The following is a 13,473-nucleotide window of genomic DNA, read 5'->3' on the forward strand; positions in this document are numbered from 1 at the left end:
CATGTTGGAAAATATGTTTTCATTGCACTGTGATCTTCTTGATCTTTCCTAGCTGTTTTTATCTTGTCAAACAAAGCTAAGTCAATACTTCTCCCTGTCCCTTTACTTATGTCAAGTCAGATCTATCCCATTAACACATTTCTTTTCACTATTAAATGTTTATCTTCACTCCTTCTGCCAGCAGATCAATCTGTTATCTTATTGTTAAAAACAAATTATCCTGCTTGTTCAAACTCTGTTCTTCCTGATTTAGTTTATTCTACTGTCCTTTATTTGCTCCTGCCCCCATCTCTCTTCAGACTGAGAGTGCAGCTACTCTCAGGTATACATCTTCTGTCAGCCATGTGAGAGATTGATTCTTACCTTGGCTTAAATAGATTTGGTTTCAAGTTTTGGGTTTGTTGTCAAATTGCAATGGAGAATAAAAGAAAAAGAGAAGATGACAACAATTCAAACCAGACCTGGCATCCATTGAAAAAAGTCACAAGAGGGGTGTCTTTTTTCTCTTGGCAGTAGACAGCAGGATGAATTCCTGGAGCTTTTCTCACTAGCCTTTGGTCATCACTTGGCTTTGGGAATGGGGTTGCGAGGACACTTTTCAGTTTCTCCTTAGAGCCAAATGCTTGTCTCTGCATGTTTTTGAGAAAATATTTTCTGGGACTTGGCTAGGGATTAATGAAATTAGTTGTGAAGCATCACCGGCAACACTGTAAATATAGCATGTCTCACAACACACAATTGATTAGCCTTAATGGGAGAAAGTTTAGGGAGCACAGGCTTCTGAAGAGCTGATGATGACCATCTCTGAAGTTGAAGAGTGTTGGGATATAAAAATTGTAGGAAGAAGCCACCATTGGAAATGTTATGGTTCCAGCCCGATGGTACTGGTAGGTGTTGGATAGAAGTGGCAGGAACCTAAATTTGGACAAATTAGGTTTGTGTCTGTGTGGCAGACCAGCAGGGCAGTTCATGCTTAAGTTCATTGATTTGTTTGGTGTCTTGGTAGAAGGGGCCTTAATCTGGATGTTGAAGAGCTGATGAAAGTTGATCTGGAAGGGCTGAAAAAGAGTTTGTGAAAGGGATGATTGTTGTTGGCTTTGTTATGGACTAGTGCAGTGGAAAAGCAATTAAAGATTTATTATGTAAAAATAAACCTGGTTTAGAGCATTGTATAGGATACATGGACTGAGAGAAGACAATTTGCTGACAATGAACAGTAACTAGAGCAAGGATGGAAAAGTCAGTGAGATATTTTTCCTCTCTATTCTGAAATGGAGTGCACTTGTCATAGCAAAAGAGTAACCTCTGTATTTTTCTCTTTCCCACCAAAATAACTCCTGACTCCCCTCACATACATTCCCAGTCTTTCGAAGTGACCAGAGTGCAGAGAAGTGCATGCCATGGCACTCTCATTGGTGGTAACTCAGCAAAAATATACATACAAAACATGTAGGCATTAGTCCAGGTTGGGCTGCCCTTGGCAATTGAGGTCGGTGGTCAGGAAGTGACCAGAAGAGAGCAGCAAGGACTGTGAGCACAATATGAAGGTGGTAGGGGTGGTAAGACAAAGGAATAGTATGGTTTTCAAAGATTTACAATAGTAGAAAAATTCTTAAGAGGGAACTAAGAATAGTACTGCTATTGAAAACTGAAGACAGCTTAAATTATTAATTTTACCCTGCAACTTAATATATTATTTGAGGCATACCTTGTAAATGGTAAATTCCAGGTATTGTGGCATTGGGATCAAGTAGCCATCATCAAGTTAACTTGAGTGTTTTAAGTTTTTAAGGTCTGACCTATTTTCTTATCTTGGGTGAATACTGATTTGATAAGTCATGTGCAACAATTCAAATGGGCAACGAATCTTGTAATAATTCTGTTGGTAAAAATGTGAAAAGAAGAAATCAGAGCTCCCTCTAGAGCATAGAACATTTTGGTGTTGAGCCAGCTATCAGCTTGTTCGTAACTTTCCCTTCTCTTTGGTTTTAATTCATAGCTTTAAAACCAGAAAAACCAAAGCTTGCTGTTTGTGGAAGAAACCACACTTTAGTTTACACAGGTATGTAACCTCTATTTCATACACATTCGAGATACATTTCTTCCTTTACTTTCATGCAAAATTACATTAGGAATCCCAGAAGTGTTGAGGAAGGAAAAATAAATTAAAATAGGGCTGCTAAAACTTAGGAGTTTGACATCCAGTTCCTAGAATGTGGAATTTTTTAGAATTATTTGATTTATTCCGAGCCAATGCATTTATGAGCTAATGTTAGATAGTAGTTTCCTAGTAATAGACATATGGAAAAATTTCTTGCTGGCATATGAGGTATGGTAAACAATTATGAACATTTCCTTTAAGCCTTGTACATATATATTGTTATTTTTATATAGATCTGTACTCATATTTACTTTTGAGAAATAATCTTTATTAGTGTGAAGTTATATATTTGAATATATAACTTCACACTAATAAAGATTTGAATAAACATAGTAGAACTGAATGTTTTCAAGTCTTCAAATTTTGTTGCATTTTTCGTTATACAACATAATCTGCTATTTCAATGACAAGTTGCTTTATTAAGCTATAAATAAAAAAATTGTAAATTTAAGCTTAAAAATAAATTTGTAGAGACACAGTATACAAAGAATTTATGAAGATTGTTGTCATGCTTAGTTTATGTAATGGAATAGCCATGTTTGTGGTTGCAGTCCTTTAGCTTTCAGTAATGTTGTAAAGAGGATTGTTTGATTTTTGGAAGGTTTATATATGTGGAGACCCTGAACACTGTAAATAAGATTGTTAGAATAAAATAGAACATATTAATAACAATTGACTATGCAAGACTGCACAGGGTAAATATTAGTCACCTTTGGTGTACACACTGACTAGATAATTTGTGGCCATTTATAAATTATATGTCAGTTTATTTATCTCAATTCTGTCTGGGTTTGTGTTAATAATAGGCTGTATCTGTTTCTTCATAGATGAGCACTTTAGATGTGAAACATACTAAAATTAAAAATATAAATCTTAAAGTTCTCTAAAGTTGAAGATATCTGTCATCAGCATTAAATCCAAGACTCTAAAAAACCCCCTTGTTTAATTAAATTGGAGGTTATTTAAATATTAAAATAAGTAAAATATTTCTAATAAAAAACTAAGTAGAAATATATTTCATTCACAGTACTCAAAACTATTAAGCTATTAATTTATTGAATTTATGTACTAATCCAGCTTCAGTTTTTCTTGTGTGTGACATCATTCACCCTTTTCCTCCTGTTTTATCTTGAAATACACATTATTTGTGGAAGGAGCTGCTCCTGGCTGCCAGGGCTACTGGTAGTCATTTTCTCAGAGCTCTTGCAGAACTTCCAATCACATTTATTTTTACATCAGTCTCCAGAATAGTGGGAAATGCAGTCTAAGTACATGTAAGGCCTTTAGGAAGTTCTGCTCCAAGTGTATGCAGGAAAACCTTGCAAGCTACAACAGAAACTGCTAATTGCAGCTGGAGGGTGTTTCAGGGCAATAGACCCTAACGTTTTGTGATGTTTTTTCTATTGAAAATTAAATTACTTGCTCTGGTTTCTTCTTTCTGTGTATTACCTGTGCTTTTCTGTATGCAGAAAAAGGAAATGTTTATGCTGCTGGAGGTAACAGTGAAGGCCAATTGGGATTAGGTGACACAGAGGAAAGGACCACGTTTCATTTAATTAGTTTTTTTACCAACCAGCACAAGATCAAGCAACTATCAGCTGGATCATACACCTCAGCAGCAGTAACTGGTGAGAACAACTGCAAATAAAATCTATTTATGTGTGTCTGGTTCCAGGAAAACATTTATTCCAGAATTCTGCCTGCATATGTGGGTACATTTTCTCTCCTCACTGTCTTCTTTCCTTGGTAGCCATAATCATTTTTTGGCAGCCAATTGCCTATTTTAGCAGTCTGGTAAGGGGTGTGTGTCTCATTGAAATCTCAGAATTTTTGTGAAAGTTTAGTAGAAATACTTACAGAGGATGAGCAGTATGAATACCCTCAAAACGGAAAAAAAAAATCTTCAGTTTATTTCCAGGGAAAACAGCTACACAACATGAATCCTATGACAAGCATCTCTAATTCCACTTGTTACTGCAACTATTGCAATCCATCAGGGCAGAGTGCACAGCTGTGTCATTCCTGACTAATTCTGGGAGGGGCTGAGCCTCTCCTATTTCTCAGGTGGCAGAATAATACCAATTATATGTCACAACATGCTGAAATCCACATAGTTACAATACTCCCAGTCACTGGATGGCTGGTCCTTTATTTCTCTATAATGCAATTCTCAAGTCTTGCTGTAAAGCAGATTTTTCTGAACCTGTTTAGGGTAAATTAATGAGGCTGTAATTTCAGAACTTGAGAGAGATGCTAGCCTGCTCATTTGGTTTTTGGTTTTTCATGCCAATTGCTGGCATTTTCCTGAGATTTTCAGATTTTTAGGACAATTTTGAATTATTTTATCTCCTAACACCCCCTCAGAAGCACTGTAGGTGGTACTTTTTAATTCACAACTTATTTCCCACCAATAAGAAATACACATAGAGAAGACCTTATCTCTTTTAGAAGAATCCAGAGACTTTCCATGTTGTTCACTGCCTTTTTTATGGTTTTGGTTCTTTTTTTTTTTTTTTTTTTTACTGTTGCCATTGGTCTTTGCTTCAATAGAAGCTGGTCTTAATAAACCTGGAACATCTACAGTTGTAGTTTAAGGAAAGCAAAATGGAGCTGGTCAATGTAACCAGCTGTGAGGAGAACTGGAAGATAAAACATGAATAAGTGGGATGCCTACTAAAGTCAGAACAGAGAATAAGTTTGGAAAAATGAGAAAGGGGTGGCTTGAACCTAAAAATGAGAAGATGCCTTAAATTCACTGTAATATTTTCATGCTGACCTCTGGCAACTGAATTGTCTCTCTCAGTCTTCCTCTTTCTGAAGGAATGTTTTTTACATAGTACTTTTTCTGTTGGCCATTAGTTGATGTGTAAGTGTTCTGGGTCACTTTTGAAAAGCTTAAGGAAAACCCTCTTATTTCCAATTCCTATTTTACATTGTGCTAAATTACCATTTTATATCCTTGAGGTCATGACATTCAGTAGTATGATGTACAGAGTTTCTGAAATACTCTTTGATAAACAGATTAACTTTTTATTAGTTTTTGTTTTAAATCTATTAATGATTTGTGTCTTCATTTTAGAGGATGGGCAGCTCTTTGTGTGGGGTGATAACTCAGAAGGTCAGATTGGCCTGGCCAATGAAGCCTCTGTCAGTGTCCCATGTAAAGTGGATATTGGAAAACCTATTTCCTTTGTATCCTGTGGATATTATCATTCTGCCTTCATTACAGGTAAGAGAATGGGAATAGAGGTTAGTGGAGAGAAGACAGTAGTTTTCAAATAGTTGTTTGAAACTTGATCTCATCACAGTTTGTTTTCATAAAGGTTATCACATATATTGTGGACTAAAATGATGATTTCAAAAATCCAGCGTTATTTGAGGTTAATTTTTTTTAATGACCAAATAATAATCTTCATCTTTTCTTCAAACATCAATATTGAACTGAGTTGCTATGTTATGAGACAAAAACAATCTTGTTAGAAGTAAAAGATTGTTGTCCAAGTTTGTTGTTTGGTCTTAAAATTTAAGTTCTGAAGTCAGTTAAACTGTCAGTACATGATATGAGGAGAAGCAATGCTGCAGTGAGCTGTTGTCTGATCTCAAAACCAAACCACCTCCCTGTTGCTTTCCACCTCTTTCCTCCCAACTCTCTATTGGTTTCCAAAGGGAAGATTCCACTCATCTTTTAATAATGCCAGTATGGATGAATTATCAGCCACTATTGATGGCATTATGTATGAGCAGCTATGAATTCCTCTCAGCCATATAGATTTACATTATTAAACTTTACTGTTTGCTCCCCTTAGAGTAATTAAAGATTTCAGAGGATCAATAGTTTTGATTGTAAAGCTTTTAATGGGTACCCAGGAGCTATTCCATCAGATACCTTTCCCAGGTTACTTGATAAATGTTACTTTTCCACATACAATATCTATATTGCTCTCTGAGAACATGCTGTTAACAGAATGAGACCTTGCTACGGTGGACAAATATTAATTAGGTGTTATGCTGGTAGTTTGCAGCTTTTATTACAGTAAATGAATTAAGTGCCTGGGAGTGATCAGGACCTTAGCACCTGTTAGAAAAAATACAGGTTCCTGGACTCAGAAAAAATGGAGGAGGAAAAAGATACTTGCTTCAAGGATGTAATAGTAATGTGTGTATTTCTGCCTTCAAGCCAAGAGCTGAAGGTCCAGGAGTGCAGCAGGATGTCACAAAAGTTCTCATTAAGAAGGGTTGAGGACAAACATTTAAGAGTAAAGAGAGAATAGTGTGTGCCAAGTGCCCTAAGGAAGTGCAAACTTTTAATGGAAGGCGGTAAGAAAAAAAGGCTTAGGCTTGTACCTGGTGAAGAAAAATGGAGCTTCTTAAAATATTAATAGGAAGAATGAACTGGTTATCACTTATGAAAATGGAGCGTTGTTGAACCTGTTACTACTTAAACAGGCCTGAGGATAAGATGGAAAATCTTAATTTTCAGCCTTAATATCTGCAAGTCCTGCATGGATTGGGTTCAGTCTATGTCACTGAAGCTACTGACACACACATGGCCTTCTTTGTGGTGAAAGCATAGTTTTTTATTACTTTCCTGTAGCCCCATGCCAACAATTTTATTTGACTGATATTCAGCTACTGTGAAAATTTAGTATTGGGCCTCCAAGACTTTTGCAGAATCGATTTTCTGTTGCACTACTGTCAGTGTGTATCCACACAGGGTTTAAAATTAACTTTATGCATTTATTCTGAGTAGACCATAGTCACAGGATGTGTTACTTAGCAGTTATTAGAGTACTGTAGAATTATCACATTTTGATTTTTAGGCATCAAACAATTCACTGTCCTTAATAGTGTAACATACTTGCAGGATTTAAGACTTGATAAAGTCTGACTGCTGTCAGACTGAACTGATGAGCTGGTACCATATGGCTGCCTTTCTTAATATATTTATGTTTGACATAAGGTGTGCACTGGCTGAAAAACGTGTTGGAAACACAGGAATATCTGAGTTAAAACCAGAAGGTGGCTCATGAGGCAACTAGAAAACATAGTGTGGACACAGAGTGCCCTCTCCAGGGCAAGATGTTCATTAATAAGAGAGTATTGTATAAAAAATTCCAGCTTTTTTTTTTTTTTTTTTTTTAACTGAAGTTCTTATTTCTTTGACATTGCTGGGTTTTAGAAGGTGTTTTTAGTAGGCTTTTATCTTTTAGGTTTTTAACTGCTATAAAGCCGAGAGCAATGCCTCTTAGAGTTCCAAAAAAATGATGTCACCCTTTTTTCTTCTGCTTTCTAGAAAGCCTTCTTTGCAGACAATAGTTTAACTGCTGAACATGTGTCACCTGTATTCTGCCATGTACATGTGGAGTCCACTTTTGTTGCCAAAGTGGCTGTAGAATAGAAGAACAGTATAAATCCTGAATATTTTAAATAAAAAAACCCACTTCTGACATGTAGACTAGGCACATACACAGGCAATGGCTAACTCATTTCCATATGCAAATTAGGAACTAGTCTGATTATTCAGTTCATATTTGAAGGATGATTGTTTGCTCCCTTTCCCTCTCCTTTGCATTCATCAAAGAGTTCCACTGCAAAGAAGTTCTTAGTCAGTAGCTTCCATCTCTCTTTAGGATTTTTTCACAGTGTGTTTCCTTTCCACCCTTTTTGCAGGCTTTGGACATTGTGTCCCAGTATTAGAGTTATGTCTTAGGTAAATCAGCAGAGAAATAAACTCCTGGGAGGGTGTAGCAACAATTTTAAACACTTACACAGATCTTTACTTGAGTTTCCTTTGACCACACACTCAGGAGGGGACAATTTTTCAGGAAGCATTAAGCTCAGCAAGCATGTACAGCTCATTTGTCCACTGCAGGAGATGGAGAGCAGGAGAAGCTGATGTATCTCGTCACTGCTCTGGGTTCTACAGCAGAGTTAGATTTGTGGAGACAGAAAGGAATTGAATATGTTAGACCCCTTCTAGTGTTTCCCCTGCTTGAATTGTAACTGTAATCAAGGTCAAGATGCATTCTTATTAAGAAGATGTCTTTTTATAGAGAGCTTTACAGGTTCCTTGAATTCTCTTTTTTAATATATTTTCACATTATTTTTGAGGACTGATTTAAGAATCATTCGTCCTACAAACACTTTCATGCTCTGAATTTCAGAGTTTGAAACAGTTTAAACAATTTGGTCTTAATAAATATTTCTTTTCTTCTTCATTTATTCAAGAAATCTCAGAGTTATCCAATTCTTTTGTCCACTCATTTTTTTTCACTCATTTTCCACCACCCAGGTCTCTATTCTACTCTCAAACACACATTTTCCTTTGAGGGACACTTTCCATTCACTTGTCCATTTTTTTGATTTCCTCCTCTGATTTTAAGTTTAGTGATACAGAAAATGTGCCACATTAGGGAAAGTTCAGTGTGTGACAGTGTGACTCATATGAGAGGAGAAAATTAAATAACCAGGGTTTGTTGTGAACAGTGTGTCCTTAAAATTCAGGTGTACTGTGCATAGTACATCATGTCCTCAGCATGCAGATGTACTGCACACATCCTGCACTCAAAATTTATCTGGGTTTGACTGGGTTCTGTTTGTGCTTGATTGCTATTTTTCATAATTTTTAGACCACTATTTGCCTAAAAGGGATGTGTAATGCATTCAAAAATTGCTTTGGTAAATGGTTTTATCTTTGTTAGCTGGATTATTAAGTGGAAAAAATGTAATAAACTTGATTAGTTTGGGAGGCTTGGCCATTTGAATCTTTAATCCTCTTAATTAGATAGTGATTGGATTAATTTTTGCAGTGCAATAGGGTTTAAAGAGAACTGCTGGTCTCTTCAAAGAGAACTGCATAAGTAGTTATCTCCCAAGTGCTTTTGGGGTTTTTTAAACTTGTTTTTAGAAATATATGGCTGATCCAAGAGAATCGAAAAAATACTCACCTTCCAAAAAAGGATCCTTTTTGTTATTTGGTTTTTTCTTTTTTTCTTTCTTTCTTTCCACTTGAAATGCTTATTAAAATCTCTTTTTGTCAGCAGAATGTTTTGGTTACAGAAGAATTCACATTGCAGTTGATTTTTATCTTTTTAATTGGGCTACTGTTTTAGAAGAGAAAATTGATGCTGATGCAAAAAACAGCAAAGTATCAGCCTGTTCAGAGTATTTCTGCACATAGATATAAGAACAAAATCAGAATTAAACCAGGAAATCAAACTGGACCTGAACAGGGTCCATAGATTTGAAATTAAATGAAATACACTTTTTTGCAGCTGAGGTAATTTGCTGGTTCTTAAGAAGCACAGACAGATTGAAATGACTGCAAAAAACTCTTAGAAAAGTGGAGTAGAATAATGTGAGAAAGCCTTGAGAAGGTGAGGCTAAGAGGGGCCTCATCCCTGTGTGTCAGTGTCTGCAGGGAGGGCTCAGGGCATGGACCAGGCTCTGCTCCCTGGTGCCAGCAATGGGACAGGAGGGATGGGCAGGAACTGATGGCCAGGAAGTTCCACCTGAACATGAGGAAGAATTTCTTTCCTGTGCAGTGACTGAGCACTGGAACTGGCTGTCCAGAGAGGGTGTGGAGTCTCCCTCACTGGAGATATTCCATACCCATCTGGACCAATCCTGTACCATGTGCTCAGGGATGACCCTGCTTGAGCAGGTTGATTTTCCATCAAAATTCTATGCAAAATTATTTTTTGTTTCAGTTCAGATTCTTACAAGCAAATTCAGTTGACTTAAGTACTGATTACAGAGGGAATTGCCACTTCTTAGAAGCAGAATGTATATGGTTTTGTTTTTCCAAGTAGCTACACTCCTTAGAGGCTAAATATTGTGATTCTGAATTTGGAGGGGACTAAAATCTAGCACCTTTGTGTCCCATCAAAGCAGAGTGCTTTTTACAGCTGTTTGGGCATTATACAAATGTATTCAGCTATCCTGTAATATTCATACACTTTTCTGCCTTTATAATTTGTGTCTGCAGCAGTCTTGACAACCCATCCTTGCTCCTGAGTGTGTGCTGGAAACCATGCTCTGTTCTGTATTTTCACAGGGGATGGTGAGCTCTATACTTTTGGAGAACCTGTGAATGGGAAACTGGGATTATTCCCTGAACAGCTGAAGAACAATAGAGTCCCACAGCCTGTACTGGGAATTACGGAAAAGGTTACTAAGGTTGCTTGTGGTGGAGAACACACTGTGGTGCTGACAGGTATGCAATTTAACTGGCTTTTCTTACAGTCCTGTAATTTAAACTCCATTAACTCTAAAGAATTTACATCCCACTGAAATGCTGGATGCTGATCCTGACTGGAAGAGCATTGTACACCAAGGAGGTAGGAGTCCATGGATGACGAGGCTAAGGCAGACTGTGCTGCACTGCCCATGTCCCTTGGCTATAGGATGAACTGGGCCAGGTGATTTTAACAAAGGGACTTCCAGGCAGCTCCTGGTTGACACCACTGGCCTGTCCTTGCTTTTATATGAAACTTCAGAGCAAGTTCCCAGCAAGTGAATGTCCTTTTAATTCAGTATAAAATGCTGAATTTATCAGTATAAACTATGTATAGAGTTGTTTTGGATGTAAGAAAATCCTGTAAGAGCTCAAACTGAGGTAATCTTCCATGGATAGGGTCTGCACAGCGTGCTGGGGTCCTTTTCAATTCCACACAGCTCAGGATTCCCAGCCTCTGAAGGGACAGAAGATATTGATCCTATCTTCTTTTTCTTTATAATCTTAGCTCCAGTAAATAGCATTTTAAGAGAACTTTACATAGGCCGTGTGCCTTTCTTACTGGAATTGCAATAAGCCAGCACCACCTGGTGCAACACAGGTAATTGATGTTTCTTTCCTCTAAGGAGCTTGAAATTGTTATTACAGTGAGAGGAAAATTCTAGAGGAAAGCTTCCATTCTGTAGTAAATTTAAATGCTCTTGAATATTTAGGAAGGTATGTAGGAAGTCACTTTTCAAGTAGGTTCACTATCTACTGCATGCCTGAATGGATTAAATATCTCTTGTTGTGATACAGAATTTGCTTGTGCCTTTGAGCAGAATCTTTAGCATAAATATGAAACTAATACAGACATATACATTTGACATATTGCGCAGGTTATGAAAATCAGCAAATACAACTGTTACATATTAGTTCACAGGGCCACATATATCATACTTGGAAGATGCTCTGTGTTACTGAACTGTTAAATGGTTGTCTGCCTGTGTGACTTAGATTTTCCAGGGCATCTGTGTAAAGCAGTGCCAGCCTTTTCTTTCCACAAATTCTATCCTGACCTAGAGTGGTATAGAAACATGAAAGATAAGTTTGACTTTGTTTGAAGATAGTTCAAAAAATATCAGCTTTAGCTTGTAAGAAATATAATATGTGTAAAATGAAAAAGCTGTAAAACCAAGTTGTATGTATAGATATCACTCCTTAAATCTGTATTCTGAAAGTTCTCTGTAGCTGTCTCTTGACAATCTGGTGATGTACCTTCAAAGTTATGTAGCCAAACTTTCTAAAATATAAACTGAAAATCTGACTGAGGAAGATTGAGTAATATGATGTGGTGTTGTTCTGCAAGCCATTAGAAAGAGTAAAGGTGGAAGTGAAATGCTGGGAAGGATTATGTGTAGTGAGTCAAGCTGCAAGATTCTGGATAGAATTCCTTTGGGAAAGCAATGAAGGGGAAATAGCAGTAGCCAATCCAGGAAATAATGTAAACATTTGGCTACATTTCAGTGCCTTTGTCTCCCTTCTTCCACCAACATACAGTCTTACCCTGGCAGTATTCTATGTCACGAAATATATTTCTTTATGTGAAATCAGATAATCATTATTAGTAAAAAAACTACCATAAATTTGGGACCAACAAATGCATAAATCACAGAATTATTTTATGAGTTACAAAATGAAGTTTTGTAGAAAGAATTTTATTATCATTATTGATTATTTTTTTAACCATAAATCTGAATTCAACTAGTAGATATTTTGATTTGATGGCATTTCATGTGATAAAAAAGTCATTATAACTGATGACTATTACAGAGATTTAGAAGAAAGATACAGACCTGGATGTCATCATCATTCTAGTGAAATCTGTACAAGAGCTAGAACAAAGAGGAAAATATAAATAGAAAAATAGAAAAAACGCAGTGAAGAAAATACTGTAATAAGTTTGTGTGTATGTATGTAAGTAAGATTTACTTGCTTTTTGAAATAAATTCTTAGTAGAAGGTAAATAAGAAATTTAGTGCTGGCTGAGCTGGCAGCTGATGATCAAAGTGTTGGGTGCCAGATGACCTAGTTGAGTCACAAAAAGAGGAAAACTACCTCCCCCCCAAAATATATTTCCTAAAGATTAATAGTGATAAGGATGAAAATAAAATAGATTATTTTAATGTGAATCAGCTGTTATTAAGTAGGCGACAGATGTGAACTTCTAAGACATTTTGAGCAAAACAGTAGAGGATAGTGCCAATACTGTCTCTAATGAAAGATACTTAGAAGTGTTAACATAGAGAAAATTTTCTGACTCAAAGCAAAATTTGAGGAAAAAGTTGTGAGAAGAGGTAGATATGGATAGTAAAAATTTCAAGCAACTGTGACTTAATGTAATACATACATTATTGGCTTTGCACCAGAAACTTCACTTGAAATTGGTCCGAAATTGCATCTTGAGGTGAAGTGGTGTGACCAGAAGCTGAGAATTCTGATGAGATGTCTTTAAAGAGGGGCAGACACATTTACATTTCCTCTTTCAAGCTCATTTTCATAAATTAAGAAAGAAATACAATTTTGAAGAAATTCTGAATTTCATGTGTCATCTCCATCTCCATGAAAATGGGTGCTGCTTGCCCTTACTAACACAATATATACTGGTGTGGTGTTCATCCTTTCAGGATCTTTCCAGTTTTTAAGGATTTTAGTCTCAGGAAACAAGAACTGAGTTGTGAGTATTGAATATTCCCCTGCTTCATCTATCTCATTTAACATAGCAAAAACACAACAGAAAATGTCATATGGAAAAACGGTTGCACATCTTGGCTCATTTCTTGACATCATTTCTACTTAAGGTTTATCAGATTAAAAGAATGCATAATTCAGTTATTTTACAGAGTATAAGGCAGGTTTCTTCCTGACTCTCTTGCGTAATTAGTCTATTCCAAAGCACTTCATTTGATTTCTTTTTTATGACTATTATCTATTCTATTGGCAATTTTGTATGGCAAGAACCACTGTTATATGGGTTATTAAATCAAGGTACTGTTTGGAATTGCTACAAAAAGCATCAGAGTAAAAGGTAGAAAGT

At 36.4% G+C, this 13,473-nt stretch overlaps 1 protein-coding gene across 4 annotated transcripts in view; it reads left to right on the forward strand.

The window, feature by feature from the left end:
* The window catches only part of RPGR (retinitis pigmentosa GTPase regulator), a 53,111-nt gene that overhangs the window by 9,972 nt on the left and 29,666 nt on the right, over positions 1–13,473 (forward strand). For all 4 annotated transcript variants that reach the window (XR_014589333.1, XR_014589334.1, XM_083855016.1 and 1 more), the window contains exons 4-7: positions 2,000–2,062; positions 3,631–3,789; positions 5,241–5,390; positions 10,218–10,376. Coding sequence is in view for 2 of the 4 variants with exons in the window: in XM_083855016.1 (XP_083711142.1) it covers positions 2,000–2,062; positions 3,631–3,789; positions 5,241–5,390; positions 10,218–10,376 (531 nt within the window). In the remaining 2 variants the exon portion in view is untranslated. The remainder of the gene's footprint in view (positions 1–1,999; positions 2,063–3,630; positions 3,790–5,240; positions 5,391–10,217; positions 10,377–13,473) is intronic.

The sequence above is a fragment of the Zosterops lateralis genome (genome assembly GCF_965231275.1).
Source record: "Zosterops lateralis genome assembly, chromosome: 2".
Lineage (NCBI taxonomy): Eukaryota > Metazoa > Chordata > Aves > Passeriformes > Zosteropidae > Zosterops > Zosterops lateralis.